General features: G+C 41.7%; 1 protein-coding gene across 1 annotated transcript; it reads left to right on the top strand.

Moving 5' to 3' along the window:
* The first annotated feature begins 8,731 nt into the window (after nt 1-8,731).
* On the top strand, nt 8,732-13,581 carry lrrc4ca (leucine rich repeat containing 4C, genome duplicate a). The gene has a single exon (XM_029667839.2). It carries the CDS (start codon nt 8,780-8,782, stop codon nt 10,715-10,717), a length of 1,938 nt encoding a protein of 645 aa, XP_029523699.1. The 5' UTR covers nt 8,732-8,779; the 3' UTR covers nt 10,718-13,581.
* Nucleotides 13,582-20,483: the final 6,902 nt, after the last annotated feature.

Below are 20,483 nucleotides of genomic sequence, written 5' to 3'. Positions count from 1 at the left end.
TAGCTAAAGAATGAACCAGCATAATCCCAACTCATACTACTACCACTACAAACATTGTCATATCTGTAGTATGAATCTGTTGAAAGCTACACTATAACGTGTAAGCTTCATCATTTGAGTCAATTGGAGTTGTACCTGTGGATGTATTTCAAGGCCTACCTTCAAACTCAGGGCCCCTTGCTTGACATCATGGTAAAATCAAAAGAAATCAGCCAAGACCTCAGAGAAAAAAATGAGACCTCCACAAGTCTGGTTCATCCTTGGGAGCAATTTCCAAACGCCTGAAGGTACCATGTTCATCTATACAAACAATAGTAAGCAAGTATAAACACCATGGGCCAACGCAGCCGTCATACCGCTCAGGAAGGAGACGCGTTCTGTCTCTGAGAGATGAAAGTACTTTGGTGCAAAAAGTGCAAATCAATCCCAGAACAACAGTAAAGGATCTTGTGAAGATGCTGGAGGAAACAGGTGCCAAAGTATCTAAATCCACAGTAAAACGAGTCCTTATCGACATAACCTGAAAGGCCGCTCAGCAAGGAAGAAGCCACTGCTCCAAAACCGAAATAAAAAAGCCAGACTATGGTTTGAAAATGCACATGGGGACAAAAATTTTACTTTTTGGGGAAATGTCCTCTGGTCTGATGAAACAAAAATAGAACTGTTTGGCCATAATGACCATCATAATGTTTGGAGGAAAAAGGGGCAGTCTTGCAAGCCGAAGAACACCATTCCAACCGTGAAGCACGGGGGTGGCAGCATCATGTTGTGGGGGTGCTTTGCTGCAGGAGGGACTGGTGCACTTCACAAAATAGATGGCATCACGAGGGAGGAAAATTATGTGGATATATTGAAGCAACATCTCAAGACATCAGTCAGGAAGTTAAAGCTTGGTCACAAATGGGTCTTCCAAATGGACAATGACCCCAAGCATACTTCCAAAGTTGTGGCATAATGGCTTAAACGTGGCACCGTCATGGGTTGCCACCTGTCCAACAGATCAGTTCTTCAAATTTCTGCCCTGGTAGAGCTGCCCCGGTCAACTGTAAGTGCTGTTATTGTGAAGTGCAACAACGGCTCAACCGCAAAGTGGCAGGCCACACAAGCTCACAGAACGGGACCGTCGAGTGCTGAAGCATGTAGAAATGGTCTTTTATTGGTTACAACACTGACTATCGAGTTCCAAAATGCCTCTGGAAGCAACGTCACCACAATAACTGTTTGTAGGGAGTTTCATGAAACGGGTTTCCATGGCCAAGCAGCCGCACACAAGCTTAAGATCACCATGCGCAAAGTTTGCTGACATTGGACACTGGAACAGTGGTGAGATGAATCACACTTCACCATCTGGCTGTCCGGCAGAGTAAACTGGATTTGGTGGATGCCAGGAGAACAGTAACTGCCCGAATGCAGAGTGCCAACTGTAAAGTTTGGTGGAAGAGGAATAATGGTCTGGGGCAGTTTTTCATGGTTCGGGCTAGGTCCCTTAGTTTTAGTGAAGGGAAATCTTAATGTTACAGCATACAATGACATTATAGATGATTCTGTGCTTCCAATTTTGTGGCAACAGTTTGGGGAAGGCCCTTTCCTGTTTCAGCATGACAATGCCCCCGTGCACAAAGCGAGGTCCATACAGAAATGGTTTGTCGAGATTGGTGTGGAAGAACTTGACTGGCCTGCACAGAATGGAAGCATGTCCCCGCAGCAATGTTCCAATATCTAGTCGAAAGCCTTCCAAGAAGAGTGGATGCTGTTAGATCAGCAAAGGGGGGACCAACTCCATATTAATGCCTGTGATTTTGGAATGAGATGTTTGACGAGTAGGTGTCCACATACTTTTGGTCAGGTAGTGTATGATCCCTTATTGATGTCACTTGTTAAATACACTTCAATCAGCATAGAGGAAGGGGAGGAGACAGGTTAAAGAAGAATTTGGCGCCCAACTCAATATTAGGAAGTTATTGTTTGGTATACCCAGTTTATATTCCTACCTACAGTATGTGGTGAATTTAAGTCAAATTTATATTGCAATGGTTACGCCTTATATACTGTAAAGGTTGACCTTTTTTACCCTGGTATTTGTATTCATGGTTGATGTTGTGTACAGTTTGCGATCCTTAACCTCAAAGTATTGTCCAGTCATTGCTCTGAACTGGGTCTGCATTGATTACTCTTCCCCTGCTATCTGATGGCTTGGAATCTAGTTGAAACATATACCTCTGGCTACATTGGCTTTGTCGTATCAAAGGGCATATACATCCCAAAAATAAAGAGACTGGGCAGCAGAACTAGTGATGCTCTTCTCCTGCTGCCTGATGGCACATGGGCTGTAGTCATTACACCCACTGTACCTAGCAGTGTGGCGAGAGGACTATCAGGGAGCGTGATTGCATGAAGCTACGCCATGATGCTGGGCCATGCTCTGAGGGCAGAGAGCTACTGTGCTGATCAGGGTAATTGGCCTCTGCAGTCCAGCTCTAGGATTCGGTAGTAATTGTCTCAGACTGCTTGTCCAGGGTCAGATGGTGTTATACGTCTAATGATCAAGGTTGGGTTTTCAGTCTGAATCGGATCCTACATCTTTGGTGAGGCACAACATTTACCCTGTGCATAACTCTAATCACCTGGAATTGCCTGATTGTTGACATTGTGGAGGCCTTTTCATTTCATGACAGAGATGGCAAGTTTTAAACAGCTCTCCTTCTCAAACAGTTCTCCCCATTGTTAACTACATAGAAAATGAATTCACAAATCTTGCTTATCTAATTTTTGCTGCTTTCTGCCAATCTGGGTCATGCTTTAGCCGTTTCCCCTGCTCTCAGGCTTCCAAGAAGCCTACTGCCAGTTCATCGTCTCTTATGGGGACAAAAGTTTAAAAACCTATTCATTTCTTAATCTCATTTTGTTTATCTTTTTTCCATCTAATTCCCTCCCAGCTCTAAATCCAATTTCGCTGCTCTCATTGTCAGTGAGGAGACGGATTGCTTCGTAAATCAACTTCATCTTCTTTTCTCTCTCGTCATGAATTGGATTGCGTACCTTTGATTTCATTGTTTAATTTATTTCAAGGCTCGATTGGTGGAGAATTAGGGGATGAGGAAATAAGTAGAGAATGACATTGCATAAGGGGATAAAAGATACAGCTGTCTATGGGGTGCTTTAAAAGTAGCTGCTAATTTAACTTCTGCTGGATGTAGGTAGTGAGTCTTACTGTATTTTATGGACAAAAGTTTGATCAGCTTAATTTAATGTACTGCACTGAATACATCCCCTCAAATAGTCACCTCCAATACAATGTCAATCCATAAGGCATGGTAACCAATGAGTTATGAGAAAGAGACCAGGCATGCCAAAATAAAGTAACATTGTGCTCTAAATTTCTAACCATTGTCAATTTCTTTCTGCCTTAATTAATGCCCAACAAATTAAAGGAGCCGTAATGGAATGTGATTTTCAGCCTTGTGTGTGTTCCCTGTCACATTTCCCTGATCTCCTGAACAGAAACACCATGTCCACCCTCAGGCTATGGGCTGATCAGAATTGGGGTAAAGGTAATTAAATAATTAATGGCCTTGGTAATCATGAAATTAATCGGTAGTTACAGTAATAGCCTGCCCATCCTCCAGTGAAAATGGGACGTATTTTGTTCCAGAGCTGGCCCTATGGCTGGACTGACACATTGGAGAATGTACTGTAGCTAAGACCTTCTTCAAGAGCACTAGTGTGGCTCCCTCATACATACTGTAGGTTGCAACACTGAAGTCAAATGTCATTAAAATACAGTACTGCATCATGGTGATTCCACTGATCCACAGTGACAGTCAGACAGACACAAAGCTATATGAGCACAAGCATGACAAATATATACTCATGTCTGAACCTGCTGCAAAAGTACATATAGAAACTTAAGAGCACAAACACATGAAAGTACACATGCATAATTTATTCTTACATACTAAGGCATGCATGCACACATGCCTGCAAACACACACACATGCCTGCAAACACACACACATGCCTGCAAACACACACACACATGCCTGCAAACACACACACATGCCTGCAAACACACACACACACACACACACACACACACACACACACACACACACACACACAGAGGGGAGGCAAGCATGGTACAGCATACACATCCCCTAACAACATGACATATGATAGATAATCATTCCCTGCTATCTTTGTGGCTCTGCCTTTTCACAGTCCAGTCACAGAGGCCTCTGAGCATCACTGCGAAGTGTAATCAGAACTTTCCTAAAATGTCTGCTTGATTGAAGGACTGGTGGGTGGCAACTTTCCTGTTATTTATGTCCCCACAGTCTGAAATATAAATCACATCACAGCTTCAGACATGGCTGTGCCTGCCTCCACTCCTCCTCTCCACTGGAGAGATACAGCACACATGTTGGAGGAATTATTGTGATTTTGTTTTATGTGACTGAGATTGAGACTGCAAGGGGAACACTCTCAGAAACAGAAATAGATATAAAACACACTGCCAAGGTCATTGCCAGTTCACATTGTGAGTGAGTGAGTGAGTGAGTGAGTGAGTGAGTGAGTGAGTGTATTGTGGGGTGGACGGGATCATTTCCCTCTCTGTTTTTATGTTTGGGGTTTTGGCACCTTATGGTCTTGTCAGATCCTATCTGAAATGGTTGATGTGGCCATACCCTGTATGCACCTGTGAATGACAGAGGATTGCTTATATTTTGGGCTCTGTGTGGTGCATGTCTGTGTGCATGTGTGTGCGTGTATGTTGGTGTCTCTGTCTCTGTTTTGTGTATGTGTGTGTGTGTGTACTTAATCCTGTAACCTTTTCTTTAGGCAGATTATGCATAGGGGCACACTGCCACACCAGCGGTCACAAGTCATGACAGCAGTCAAATTCCACGTGAACGTTTAGTCACAGTAATTAGGTTTCTCTAAGCTCTGATGCTGCTGATGGCCATTAGTAGCCTACCAAACTTGATAACTGCCTGGTACTCAGCACACTACTGGCCCTCTAATCACTCTGACATCAATGAACATTTGAAAATCATGACAGCATGAGCTCATGTTGCGCAACATTTCTATAGGCTATGGAATTGCGTGAGAAAAGTGATGGCCTCGGCAAAAGGTTTAAAAAAGGAAGAACCCATCAGCTTTCTACACACTAGGCCTACTATATTTATTTCTCAACTTTCTAATATTAAGCGCCTTGCTTCTCTTTACAACAGGAGTGTAGCCTACCTGGCTGGCATGAAAAGAAACACGGGAAAAGTGTCCTCCATATGTATTTAAGTGCATAGATGACATGTATTTTTTTCCGCTGCCCCTGTTTCGAGTCAGGTGCTGATAATGGTCCATTCTAAATCACAACCAATTTAAAACATATATTATTTAGTGTATGTAAAGACAAGATTTCATCAAGAATAGTGTGATGGTTAACAATATTAGCCTATCACACGTGAATGATATATTAGCCTATCACTTGTGAATGATGCCCAGTTTATTGCTTTGCAATGGGTGTAGAGCCTAGCTGGCATAATATACATAGCGTGTGAGTTTGCGGAAGATACTTTTCACTATTAAAATGCACCTTTATAATAAAAGCATTACATGCCTAATTGCATTTGTGGTCAATTTTGAGAATTGGTTTTCCTGCTTAATGGAACATTTGCTCTTATAGCCAGCCTACTGCTGTGTGAACATTGCTGCGCTTATAATGGGAAGAAACAGCCTAATAGTTGATCAACATTCTAAGCTAAATGTTCTCATCTGTTGCGTCAGCATCATTGCTTAAAACAGGTGTTTTGATGATAGTGATTGTATTCATTTGGGATCTATCACATCCCACAACTGTCCCAGATATGTTTGGAATATTTGTTTCTCGCACAGAATAGAATAGGTCAACTGTTGTACTAGGGGGGATAGTAGATTGACATAGGCTAGTGCTTTTGCTGTCCGTGTCACGCCCTGACCTGAGAGAGCCTTTTTATTTCTCTATTTGGTTAGGTCAGGGTGTGATTAGGGTGGGCATTCTAGTTTTTGGTTTTCTATGTTGGCCTGGTATGGTTCCCAATCAGAGGCAGCTGTCTATCATTGTCTCTGATTGGGGATCATATTTAGGCAGCCCTTTCCCACCTGTTGTTTGTGGGATCTTGTTTTTGTGTAGCTGCCTGTGAGCAACCCAGAACGTCACGTTTCTTTTTTCTTCTGTTTTGTTTGGTGAGTTTCCTATTTATTAAACATGTGGAATTCTACGCACCTTGCGCCTTGGTCCAATCATTCAAACAATCGTGACAGTTCGTTAGGCCTACTCATCTTGTTGACTGATGAAAAGTAAATGTGGACATTTCTTCCAATATCTTCCTTATGCACCTCAGAGTTGGATAAGGACACAGATCACGAGACCGATAGCCATGTGAGTGAGAGGTGCTTCGACATGCAGCCGGGAGAAGGAAACTATCATTATTATATTCAGCCCAAGGGCACAATGGGCACTGGCCCCGAAAGGCATAGATTCTTTTAGGGGGCATTACGGCCACACAAAGTGGATGCAGCCGGGAAACTCGAGGCATTATCAAGTGCTTGTCAAATTGGAAATGAGAGACTGATGAAGTGTGTTCGGCCTTTGCAACAAACAAAGAGCTCATGCCTTTCATTGAACTTTTTTCAAATCATCATTAGAGTTGCATCATGCAGCCTTAGAATGTATAAACATCTAATCATATAGCCCAACATTTGTATCACAATTAAAGTTACATAAATGACTCTAAATTAAAAGGATCGGCGTTCCATCAACAGGACAGTTGTAAATCATTCAGTGTGTTATGTCAAGATCATAGATTTTAGAGAAACAACCAACTTCGGTACATATAAGTGTCTTATATTGGCTGAAAGCTTAAATTGTTGATAAAATATAACAGTACTGTCCATTTTAAAGTAGCTATTACTGCAAAAAAATGCCATGCTATTGTTTTAGGAGAGCTCCTAACAACAAAACACTTTTTTCAACGTGATAGGTTTGATAAATTCACCTCTGAAGGTGAAATGTGTACTTACAACCTGAAATTTTGCTCTGATTTATCATCCAAAGGGTCCCAAAGATAACATGAAGTGTCGTTCTGTTAGATAAAATCCTTTTTCATGTCCTAAAAAGGTCCATATAACACACACGATTGATTTTGTATTTCCACATGTTTAATTTGCAAATAAAGGAATCTGTGAAAATCTCACCCTGAACGTTGTTTGAACGAGTCAAATCACGTTCATATCTATTCCTCAACGATCATAGAAGGTAACATAACTTCACTATTTCATTAGGAGTGTAGTATATCCTATAGGACACCATATTTGGTCAGAGAGCGACGACTTCATGGCACGCCAAAGACGCGGGTGGCCATCACTCGAACGACTGTATCTTTGTCAAATAAGCAACAATCGGGGTCAAACAAAGCTATCTAGATAGCCAATGAGCTGGGATTTACGGGAGTAAACCATGTATATGTCATAAAATGTAGGTACTAACCTTGTACGACATCATGCCTTTTCATTTTGGACAAAAAATATTAGGATATTCAGAGTTATGAATTTATGAAAACTGGTTGTTTTGCAAGCTAAATAAAAGTCCAAGTATACAGATTTGATGATATTCTTGCAGAAAAATTGAATATGAACACGAATGTGTTTTTCATGATTTGCCCAAATGTACATGGGGACTTCACACTAAAAGTCTTGAGGAGCAGTCATACTCCAAGTTATCCATCTGAAACTTTGCACATACACTGCTGCCCTCTTGTGGACACTATCGGAATTAAAACCAGAGTGGTGGCTATAACAGTGACCTTTCTCTTGCATTTCAGATTGTGTTAAAAATACACCGGTTGATTTTTTTCTACCAGATCTATTGTGTTATATTCTCTACATTCAATTCACATTTCCACAAACTTCAAAGTGGTTCATTTCAAATGTTACCAAGAATATGCATATCCTTGCTTCAGGGCCTGAGCTACAGGCAGTTAGATTTGGGTATGTCATTCAGGACAAATTTGAAAAAAAGGGGGTTTTAAGCATATAGGAGTACCTGTTTCTTTGTTAACTGCTCAACACGGAATAGCCACTCCCTATAATAATTTTGGGAAAATATCCTTTCTATTTTATTCAGCTATTTTCAGTTCTATTCTTCATACTATAAAATAATTAAAATAATGCCATGGATCTCTAAGAATATCTTGTCAGCTAAATTAATTAGTGTAGCCCATAGCCATTGGCATAGCCAGATCATGGCCCACAGTAACATAAGGACAACTCAAAGTATGCTATTCTGTTCTTCTAAAATAGACTACATATCATGTTTCGTTTTTCAAATGTAGATGTTCAAAAGGTCTGCATCAGTGACTTGTAGGCGAAATTTGGAAACCAGAAGAAGCTAAATGTGTTTATGTTAATTAACGGTCAATTACCGTGAGACCGGCAGTTATTTGCTTGACAATCACCGGCTGACTAAATGTAATGACCGCCACATCCTTAATTATGCACGGTTTATCCTTTCAATGTTTCATTTCAGAAGAACTGCATTAAAAGACTCAGAGCTCATGTACACATGTTATAATTATATATTGTAAACACATTATAATCACATCATATTGCAATACATGATGGAGTTGCATTTACATTCCTCCCTTTTAACCTACGCCTCCCCTTTCTCCCTTCTTCTCTCGTTTCAGCTCTCCCCAACCCCGCCTCTTCCCAAAGAGTGGATGATCCAGCCAATGAATTATGAATGTTGAACAAAATGACCTCTTCTTGGCAGCAGCAGACGATGAGAGGTCCTAGGTGGAACCGGGTCCTGTCCGACCCTTTGTTCGTGCTGCTTCTGGCCCTCCAGCTCCTGGCGGTGGCGGGCCTGGTGCGCGCGCAGACCTGCCCATCCGTCTGCTCCTGCAGCAACCAGTTCAGCAAGGTGATCTGCACCCGGCGGGGACTACGTGATGTCCCAGACGGCATCTCCACCAACACACGATATCTGAACCTTCAGGAGAACCTCATCCAGGTGATCAAGGTGGACAGCTTCAAGCACCTGCGGCACCTGGAGATCCTCCAGCTCAGCAAGAACCACATCCGCAACATTGAGATTGGGGCTTTCAACGGCCTGGCTAGTCTCAACACCCTGGAGCTGTTCGACAACCGCCTCACCACCATCCCCAACGGGGCCTTTGAGTACCTCTCCAAACTCAAGGAGCTGTGGCTGAGGAACAACCCAATCGAGAGCATTCCATCGTATGCGTTCAACAGGGTGCCCTCACTACGGAGGCTGGACTTAGGGGAACTGAAACGCCTCTCGTATATCTCAGAGGGAGCTTTCGAGGGACTCAGCAACCTGCGCTACTTGAACCTGGGCATGTGCAATCTCAAGGAGATTCCCAACCTCATACCCCTGGTCAAGCTGGACGAGCTAGAGATGTCAGGGAACCAGCTGACGGTCATCAGACCCGGCTCCTTCAAAGGGCTGATCCACCTACAGAAGCTGTGGATGATGCACGCCCAGATCCAGACCATTGAGAGGAACTCCTTTGATGACCTGCAGTCGCTTGTGGAGCTCAACCTGGCCCACAACAACCTCACTCTGCTGCCCCATGATCTCTTCACCCCCCTGCACCACCTGGAGAGAGTCCACCTCCACCACAACCCCTGGAACTGCAACTGTGACATCCTGTGGCTCAGCTGGTGGCTCAAAGAGATGGTGCCGGCCAACACCAGCTGCTGCGCCCGCTGCAGTTCCCCAGCAAGCCACAAGGGGCGCTACATCGGTGAGCTGGATCAGAACTATTTCCATTGTTATGCACCGGTTATCGTAGAGCCTCCGGCTGACCTGAACGTGACAGAGGGCATGGCAGCGGAGCTGAAGTGCAGGGCCAGTTCTCTGACCTCAGTCAGTTGGATTACACCCAATGGCTCCATTATGACCCACGGTGCATACAAGATCCGCATTTCCGTGCTTAACGATGGCACTCTCAACTTCACCAACGTCACCATGCAGGACACGGGCACCTACACCTGCATGGTGAGCAACTCAGCCGGCAATACCACAGCATCTGCCACGCTCAACGTGTCATCCACAGAGAACGTCCTCAGCTACTTTACCACAGTGACAGTGGAGACCATAGAGCCAGTGCATGACGAGGGGCGCACCACAGTTGGGCATAATGTGGGCCCTACCCCCTCAGCCGGCTCCTGGGAGACCGTCTCATCCACCTCTACCACCACCACCACGGCGCGGACACCCCTCTCCACCCGGGTCACAGAGAAGACCTTTACCATCCCCGTCACAGACCTAAACGGTGGCTCAATGACCGGCCTGGACGAGGTGATGAAGACCACCAAGATCATCATAGGCTGCTTTGTGGCCATCACCCTCATGGCCGCTGTCATGCTCATCATCTTCTACAAGATGAGAAAGCAGCACCACCAGCAGAATCACCATGCACCCCAGCGCACCATCGAGATCATCAACGTGGACGAGGACTGTGTGACGGGCGGGCCGGCCATGGAGGGCCACCTGACTCTTCCCCCGCTCGAGCATGAGCACCTCAACCATTACAACACCTATAAGACTGCGTACAACCACGTCTCCACCATCAACTCCATACACAGCTCGGCGCACGAACCTTTGTTAATCCGGGCCAGCTCGAAAGACAATGTACAAGAGACCCAGATCTAAAACTTTTTTCATAATGAGACGAACTGATAAAATTACTAATAGGGACATTAGTTATGAGGACTATGAATGGGAAGTGGAGGACTTGACTCACTGTGTGTCCAGGGTATCAGTGGTTGATGTTTATTCAATGACATTGGGAAGGAACTAGGGTATGTCTAATGTTTCAAAAAGTGTCTTTACAAAACAGAAGTTATTTATTTAAGAAAAAATATATTGTGGTTAATCAAGAAAAAAACTGTATTCTGCAATTATTTTTTCAGTACTTATTTCATCAGATGTTTTGATTTTCTTCATTTGAGGGAGGGTGGTTTACTAATATGCTTACAAACTCTATGTGAATCTAATGCTAACCATAAGTGTGTATGTGATGGCAAGTTGGCAATCACTTTTTACCCCACATACTTTGAGAATATCTAGATAACCGCAGAGATTACCTCCTGCCACAAATTAATTGATGAAATCTTTTGTGACCATCTGTTAATTTAGATGGATTAAAAGCTTGGTTGTTATCTGAGGGTGAACGCTGGGACTGTCAGCGATGAAATCTGATAATAACACAATATTTCATTAAATATTCCACTCAAATGCATTAGACACAGATGTACACTTGGCTCTGCCATCGATAGATTGGGGACGTTAAACGAGGGAAGTGTGTTCCAAACTAACCCAGGGCCAACTGTTAGCAACAAGCGATTCATAGTTGTTTCACTGTGTTTATTTTGCCAGAAAATCACACGTTTCACACAGTGTTTTTGTCTCATTTACACGTTGTGCATTTATACTATTTGTTATTCCTTCTTTATTCTATTTGCTCTAATCCATCATAACTTTGTGAGTCACAAAAAGATGCTTTAAGATCACTTTGGCAAATGTAGTCAGGCATATTAGAGCTCCCTGAACGTCACACCCCTTGTTTCCATCTTACACCATCTGTTATAATGGTGTGCCATTCCATCACAGATATGGGCGCATTTGCAGAAGATTGCTGTATCATATGTGGTTCCTGAGAAATTAAGCACTTCTCCAGGTGTTGAAAGATCTAATAATTTGTCCAAAAGAAGATCCCTAGAACTCCCCCAATAATTCTGATGAGACTCCTGTATGAACTCTCTGTGACCTCTGACCCCTGACTTCAAGGAGCTGACTGGTGAGTGGGAGAGGGGGTTTAGGACCCCAAACACAGCTGTTTCTTCCAGCACATTGCCTGTCGTCTGTAGTCTGTTCCCACATTGGGCACGGCAGCCTCAGATTCACACCGGGATCCTGCCAAGTGCAGGATGAAGCCCAGAGGACAGAGTGCCAGGGCTTTTGCAGAGAGGGGATTTAGGTATGAAGCGTGTGACGTCGGGCATCAAGCAGATGTTCAGGTCACACCTGCATCCCTCTACCTCGGCCATGGCACCATTTCCATTTTAATTGATGTGCCTGCAGGGGCTTTGGGTGGACAGCTTTTCACAGGTACCCTGGAAAACGTTCAATAGGCCCCACAGTGAAAGATGGTGCCATAAATACAGAGGCCAAACAAGTACCCTTCACATCCAAGGCTTAGCCACATGCCCCAGGTGTCTCTTTATAGATGAAGTGAACTGATATTTTTTTCTCCCTTTTACTTTTGTTCTCCACACCCTCCATAATGTCAAACATCTAAGAAAGAGTATGCAACAGTCCTTTTTCATTCGGTTCCATTCTGTTTCTGAGAAAATAAATGATTGTGTAGTACATTTACATTTTCCAGAAGGTTGGGGGTAAATTCTTATCATTGTTTCCCATCCAGATGTCATCTAGTTCTTCTCTGGGAGAAAGCACTATTAATGATATGATGTCAAATACAGTAGTGGGCTGATTCATTCACCATAGAAATCATGACCTTGAGCGGAAAGGCATGAGCTAACAGAGTTCCCATTGCCTAGATGCTTTACTCATTATTCATAGTCAAATGGAAATATTTCTATGGATAGTGTTAATGGAAATACACCTCAACTATGTTACAGTGACGTAATAGCATGTCATCTCCTTTGCACTTGACCAGTGTTTGGCATTTAACAATAGGGTATAGAGGTTGTTGCAGATGATAATGCGAAGTTGTGTCATCCCAGTTATTTTTACACTTAAACCCAGACAGTAGGGGATGCAGAACCAGAGAATAGATAAATGATGCAATCAGTATAAAAGTCACTTCTACGGTATACTTTTGGCAGCAAGTGCACAGAAAGACTTAATCCACAAAGATGAATGAATCTTATTTTAATGTCATGTGCGACTTAATGACGTCATTAATAATTAAGTTAACTCCATCTCACATGAGCTTCTACAACCCAGTTTTAGTCAACATGAAACAAATATGTTCCTCAGTGTGACATCCCTGCCAATACAATAATTACTCATGGTGAAACATGTTTACATGAAGTTTAGCACAGTGGTAAACCATGTCTTTGTGTGTTTGGGGATGATGGTGTGGTCTGGATCCAAAAGTTTGAAATAAGAGTTTATCCATCTTCCCTTCTCTTTCCTTCATCATTTGGAGTCTTTTATAGTGGATCTATTGACATTTATTCAATCCATCGCATTCTGTATGTACTGTATCTCAATGTTTCGGTTGGGTAGATGGGGCAAGATGTTTTTCTTTCCAGGTCATTTTTATTTTTCTCTGAAAGGGAATGCTGTTCTAGTGGTAGATTTATATCAAGATACATTTTGAAATAAAATAAAACAAAAAAAAACATTTGTAAATTTTAATTTGACATGTGCCAACAAACTGTTCAACAAGTGAAAAAGAGAAACATGCTGTAAAAGAATAAGAAATTGATTATCATGTAAGTATACTTTCATGACCTTTTAAAAAAGATTAAGATTGATTATAGAAACCAGAGTTTGTAGTTCATACACAAAAATAAGGTTACAAATAAACTATTGTTGTTTTTCTGTATGGTCTGGTTCTTATTTACAACCTTTTTTTCTCTGTAGTTAGAGCCACAAAACAACACACCACCGAGAAGTGTTTTCTGTGCAAGGAAGGTCATCCGTTGAGGTTGCGGTATAAGTAAGTGAATATGCCGGCTGTATATGAAGTGATAATAGCTTTTTCTCCTTCTTTTCATTGCATACAGCATCACGGTCTCTGCATATAATTATGGAGATTGCCAGCAGGTTACAACAATGACTAATGTTCTTGTAAATGGTTGATTGTCTACAGTGGGAATGATTATCAAATTACCACTAGCACTCGTCCTTGTCAAGTTTCATATTAAAGACTTAGATATAGACCTGGAAAGTGTGAATGATGATGGTTATTACTTACTTTAATTGTTGTACAATCTGGTGAAGAACAGGAAACTGTAACAGGGTCAAAAGGATACAAGGTGCTAACAATATGCCTCGCTTCTCAAATGACTTGTCCTCTTACTAGCTACTTACTAACTAGTAATGATAACTAACTCTGATCTAACAACCACAACAGTAAACACATTGTCACCATCCCTGTAAAACCCCACACCTCCCGGGAGGAGAGGTCTGGATTTACAACTGCGCTTGACTTTTTCACACCAAGGTTTATGAGATTTGGATTAAACTAATCATAAAATCTGATTGTAATTAGAGATAATCTAGGCAAGTCTATTGTTAGCACACTTTACATAACTGAGGATTCAGACGCTTGAGGGGAGGAGAAGAAGCATTAGCAATGAAATTCAATTGAAATATAAATGTTCTGCAACTTGGATGAATTTGTCTTTTGTGTGTTTGTTTGTGCAATAACAGGGTGTTGATACAAGCCACAGTCATTATAACCCAGTTGCCTTCTCAAAATCAAATCAAATCAAATCCCAGTTGCTTCCTCAGTGCAAACATATTTTGAAGTTCGTAATAGGCACCTGTAAACTATTTGAAATGGGATGTCTGGCTTCGTTTGCAGAATCAAGTAAAATGACATTTACCTGAAATAATGTGCTCTTGTATCCATTGTAGCCACATTTTTCCCAAAACGTATCTATGTATGTTTTTTTATATATTATTTTATTTCACCTTCATCTAACCAGGTAGGCCAGTTGAGAACAAGTTCTCATTTTCAACTGCGACCTGCCCAAGATAAAGCAAAGCAGTGCGACAAAAACAACAACAGAGTTAGACATAAACAAACGTACAGTCAATAACACAAAAGAAAAATCTATGTATCTGATAGACTCAAAGTTCTCTGGTGTGTAAAATAACATCAAACTTTAGAGGACTTTAGATGCTTGTTTATTAGACAAAAATGCCTACCAGCCTGTGACAGGATTGTGTCATTTTCTGCCTGGATTACATCTTGCAGGCGTTATTGAATGAGGGATTCAGAAGCCTGAGTATAGGACCTGTGCATCAGTTAACACACTGTGTGCTACTGTCTGATCCTGCAAGAAATGCTACAGCTGCTTTACAACACAGCAGGCAAATGTGTAGTTAGCAATGTCTAAATGTACTGTACCTGTTTTACTCTTACTGTTTGAGCACTAAAAACAGCATGACAGTCTACTGTCGGGTTTGCTTTGTTATTGATGAGAATACATTTTCTCTCAGCCTCATGGAAAAATGTGTGGAATAGCATGAGATTAGCTATACAACTTTAGCTATACAATTAGCTATACATTTTTTCTCTTTGCCCCACGGTGTGTGTGTTTGAAGGACAGGTTGGGGGTGGCGGGCTGCTTTGGTTCCAGCAGGTGTTTAGGCAAGAGAGTGGGCAGTGCTGAATATTTTTTTTTAGCTCTAGCAGACTTGACTGCCAATGCGTAGGACTGATCCAGCATTACTCCTGATTTTAGAATGGGGACAAAACGATGCACCATGGTTTAAGCAGTGTGGTGCACATAATTGGTATTGTTGTTGATACCTCTGTCTATATCTCTTTCAATGAATGCTATTTCAATTGCTAAAATCATTTATTTCAACCGCAATTCATTACACTACATTTTTCAAATGTTTTCTTTCTACTCAGAGAGATGTGCAAGGTGCACATACAAAAAGCTGAGGCCCCTGCTGTTCCTTGAAGGAACAATGCATTACGATGCCAAGCACTTTTCCCTTTGATCAAGGTCGAGGATGTGCCATGGTTAGTATTCATAACATCAGTCTATTCAAAACACAGCCCTGGGCCCACTGTTCCACCTGCTTCTCCTTAATACACCATTAAACTCCTCATTTCTCTCCTTAGCCTTCGCTTCAGGCAGCCTGGGTAAATTAACGGCTGATCAATGCTAGGGCCTAGTGTGCCACTCTCATGTTCCTCTTAGCTGTGCCCTGTCTCTTTGGAACCACTCTTAGAGATGTTTTATCTATCTATGTGCAGCTTTGTTGTTGTGTACCTCTTAGAGCCTCTTACATTCTCCTTTTTTTAGGAAAATAAATGACTGATGTCAGTGAAACCATATTGGTCTTCCAGTCCCTTTCAGAGCACCCTTCAGAATGGATCTCTGGTTTGCATTGGTGTGGATGCTTTGTCACTCACTTTTCATTTCATATGCTGGTGATTGGTATCATAATTACATCACAACATCAATCTCCCCGTCCTTCAGAGGGCTTATTAATCCGCTTTGTCATTTATGTTTATCAATTAATCAATCAGCCAATTAACCACAATGAACTAGTCCTGCCTACAGGCTCTCCACACACACACACACACACACACATAACACACACACACACACACACACACACACACACACACACACAATCAAGAACTCTAAAAAAAATCAAGAACTCTACTGTTAGAGCCGATTTGGACATATTTGTATAAAAGACCGAACATATGGAGCTCCATGTATATTTGTGTAAATATATTAAATAATAATGTAAATGATGAAATATTAAGTACGTACCTTTATGATTTATATTTACCTGATTGAAATATATTCATTTGTTGTTAGTGTAACTTAGTTTTTGCCCCCCCCTCTTGCCTATTCATTGTATTGTGGTAAGTGTGTTAGGATAAAGGCAGGAAGTTGGGCCTTCGGGAGGGGAAGAGTCCTTGCTAGATGCGGGAGCGGTATAGTTTTTTGACCATACAGACATACAGACATACAGACAGGTCATAATATGTATTTTCCATATAAAGTATTCTATGCTTCAAGTTGATTGAAGAATCATTTATTTGTTAGATATAAGAAGAATAAACATTTTTGTTGCACCATATCCCTGGATGTCATTGAATGTTTGGCCGTTTGGAAACCTTGACTGTGGACTGTATGCGTACCAAACAACCCGCTTCAGGCTTGGGCAGTGGCTATGGTAAAGACTAAAGGAAGCCACTACACTACTCTTTCTGGGATATATATACAGTGTTTTTTAATCGCTTTGGTACAATTTTCACAAGTATTTGGTAAAATTTCACAACTGTACAAATCTCAAAACAATCATCTAAACTTTAAGCATATTTTCAATTGACTGTGCAGCACACAACATCACACAGTAACATCACACAGTAACTTTTTCACCAAACCTAATCAGTGTTTCATCTAGAAATAACTTTTATATAAAGTAATTGCCTTTCACAATGCAATGCTCACAATATTTTTCTCTGCTCATTTGTTTGAATACATTTGACTCTAACTGCGCTTAATGGTTAATCACTTAACCATTTGATAAACCTATAGATTTTTAAACGGGCTTGTTTACTTAATATGGATTTTGAGAACTACAGAAATAAACGTGTGTTTATGAATGACATGTATGATACATGATAACCATACATAATGACTACTCAATGTTGGTCCCTCTCCTTGTTCGGGCGGCGTTCGGTGGTCGACGTCACCGGTTTTCTAGTCGCCACCGATCCACTTTTCATTTTCTATTTGTTTTGTCTTCATTGTACACACCTGGTTTCCATTCCCATAATTATGTTCCTTATTTAACCCTCTGGTTAAATATGGTTTTGTGCGTGTTTGTTCTCTGTTAAACTGTTGTTACATTTTTGTGAACTGGATTGTTTTCATTGAGTGGAAATTATTTTGTTGTCCTATCAGGGGTCCTATCAAAGAGGTCAAAAAGGTTGGCATGGGCCCCGTCAAAGAGGTGGACATCAGAGAGGGAGAGGCAGACGGCAGGGAACTGTTGTGTCTAATGAAGTCCATACCATCGTCCTTTGACCATGTGGTAAACAGAGGCCTTACCATAGCAGAGGCTGCCAGATTAGTTCACCCCAATCTGAAAAGATCAACTGTCAATTTGATTATAAGAAAATTTTGCCAAGAAAAATGCTTTACCATTACTTTTAAAGTAAATTACTTCTTGTAATACATTTAAATTCACAAAACATGTTACATTATTCTTACAATATGATCTATTGACAGTATAGTCCATCATTTTTAAAATTTGATTTAACCTTTATTTAACTAGGCAAGTCAGTTAAAAACAAATTCTTATTTACAATGATGGCCTACCCCGGCTTCCCCTAACCCGGACGACACTGAGCCAATTGGGCACCGCCCTAAGGGACAGCCGATCACAGTCGGTTGTGATACAGCCTGGGATCAAACCAGGGTCTGCAGTCATGCTTCTAGCACTGAGATGCAGTGCCTTAGACTGCTGCGCCACTCTGGAGTTCTATCCTCAGAACTGCTAGATGGCCCCATGGTGGGGACCGTGGCCGTGTGTTTGACCAACCAGGAATGACATATGGCTGTCTGAAATAAAGCAGACCATTTAGGAGAACAATAACACTTTTGCCAATGTGGCAACCATCAGCCTACCAACAATTGCCCACCTTTTGAAGAGGCATCAGGTATCTATGAAACACATTTACCTGGTGCCTTTTGAGAGAACCAACCCCTGAGTGAAACAACTGAGGGCCGAGTATGTTCAGGTACAGCACTATATACTGTATTACTATTTGATGCACATGCTACTTTACAATATCATCTTAGAATTATACTGCAAAAATAACTATCTTTATTGGTGAAGCAGGCTTCAACCTGGCCAAAACCGTGGGCGGAACCTCATCGGCGAACGGGCAACCATCCAAGTGCCTGGACAATGTGGGGGAAGCATCTCCATGTGCACAGCTTTCTCTGAAGATGGTGTGGTAGGTCGTAGGCCATTCCTTGGATCCTACAACACTGCACACCTCATTGTATTTCTCAATGGAATTGAGCAGGCCTGTCAAGGTGAAGGGGTCACCTACAGTGCATTGGGAAAGTGTTCAGATCTGTTGACATTTTCCACATTTTGTTACGTTACAGCCTTATTCTAAAATGTATTAAATAATTTTTTCTCTCTCATCAATCTACACACAATATCACAAAGGCAAAAATAATATTTTTATTTATTTTGTATTTTTACTGAAATATGTATTACATTCAGAACCTTCCTAAGTACTTTGTTGAAACACCTTTGGCAGTAATTACAGCCTTGTGTGCTTTTGGGTATGACGCTGCAAACTTGGCACACCTGTATTTGGGGAGTGTCTCCCATTCTTCTCTGCGGATCCTCTCAAGCTCTGTCAGGTTGGACAGGGAGCGTTGCTGCACAGCTATTTTCAGGTCTATACAGAGATGTTCAATCGGGTCCAAGTCAATGACTCTGGCTGGGCCACTAAAGGACATTCAGAAAAAAACACCTCCATGACCAAGGCCCTTCTCCCCCGATTGCTCAGTTTGGCTGGGCGGCCAGCACTAGGAAGAGTCTTGGTGGTCCCACACTTTTTCTATTTAAGAACGATGAAGGCCACTGCGTTCTTGGGGACCTTCAATGCTGAATAAATGTTTTGTCACCCTTCCCCAGATCTGTGTCTCAACACAATCATGTCTCTGCACTCTACGGACAATTCCTTCAAACTCATGGCTTGTTTTTTCTCTGATATGCTCTGTCAACAGTATGTAGAGAGGTGTGCCTTTCCGAATGCTCTGTATGTCATTGTGTGGGCAGTCCATAAGCGCAGACGAAGGATATCAAGGATCTGGAATGATTCTGTATGGAGGAATGGTCTAAGATCCCTTCCAATGTGTTCACCAACTCATTAAACTTTTTAGAAAAAGGTACTGAAATGTATTGAAAATAGGGATGTCAATCATTTTGTTCCCTACCTTTTTGAGGAACAAAAAAATGACTTGTTAAACAAAATCTCTTTCTCTGAGCTATTTAATTAGTATAAAATAATATAATTGCCCAATTTTTTGCAAACAATATAATAATTATTTATTTCATACAGTCATTTTTGCTAATCTTTATCAAGGGTGTAAATAATTCCATACCTCACTGTATATCCCAGAACAACTTGTTTACAGGTCATGATTTTGAGGTCAGGATTTTATATTTTATATCAAATTTCTTGGATTTTACAAAACTGCAAAATATGAATAATATGGTCTTGGCAGCTTGTGTCTGTTGTTGCTACTGCTGTCCATCAATGAGTTGGATGTGGTCTTGCCCTGAACATTACTGATAAAGGGCATGCCCTGAAAACCACTCTGTTTATTAAGGGGCTGAAAATGCTCTCCCTCTCCCTCCCTCCCTCTCTCTCCCTCTCTCTCTCTCCACAGCCAACCTTTCTTCAGCTTAGTCCTGCAGGGCCACGTTGTCTAAAAATCCCATTCCACTTCATCTGCTTTCCCAACATATGCTTTCCCAACAACTACCGACAATAATTGCCCTCAGCAAAATCCCATTAAATGCATAGATCTGTGAAAAGAGGAAGCTAGCGTAGCATTCTGGAAACTCTATATCTAGGATCCAATGTAGTAGAGGAATGGGTCTTTCTGTATCAGATTTATGATTCACTGCATATGTTTACCACGGGGGA

The sequence above is a fragment of the Oncorhynchus nerka genome, linkage group LG9a, assembly GCF_034236695.1.
Source record: "Oncorhynchus nerka isolate Pitt River linkage group LG9a, Oner_Uvic_2.0, whole genome shotgun sequence".
In the NCBI taxonomy this organism is placed as follows: domain Eukaryota; kingdom Metazoa; phylum Chordata; class Actinopteri; order Salmoniformes; family Salmonidae; genus Oncorhynchus; species Oncorhynchus nerka.
The sequence above is the reverse complement of the archived record's forward strand: the minus strand, read 5'-3'. Positions and strand labels throughout refer to the sequence as shown.

What these genes read in the sequence shown, in the direction of transcription:
- lrrc4ca (XM_029667839.2), top strand. Translation starts at nt 8,780, where the DNA reads ATGTTGAACAAAATGACCTCTTCTTGGCAGCAGCAGACGATGAGAGGT.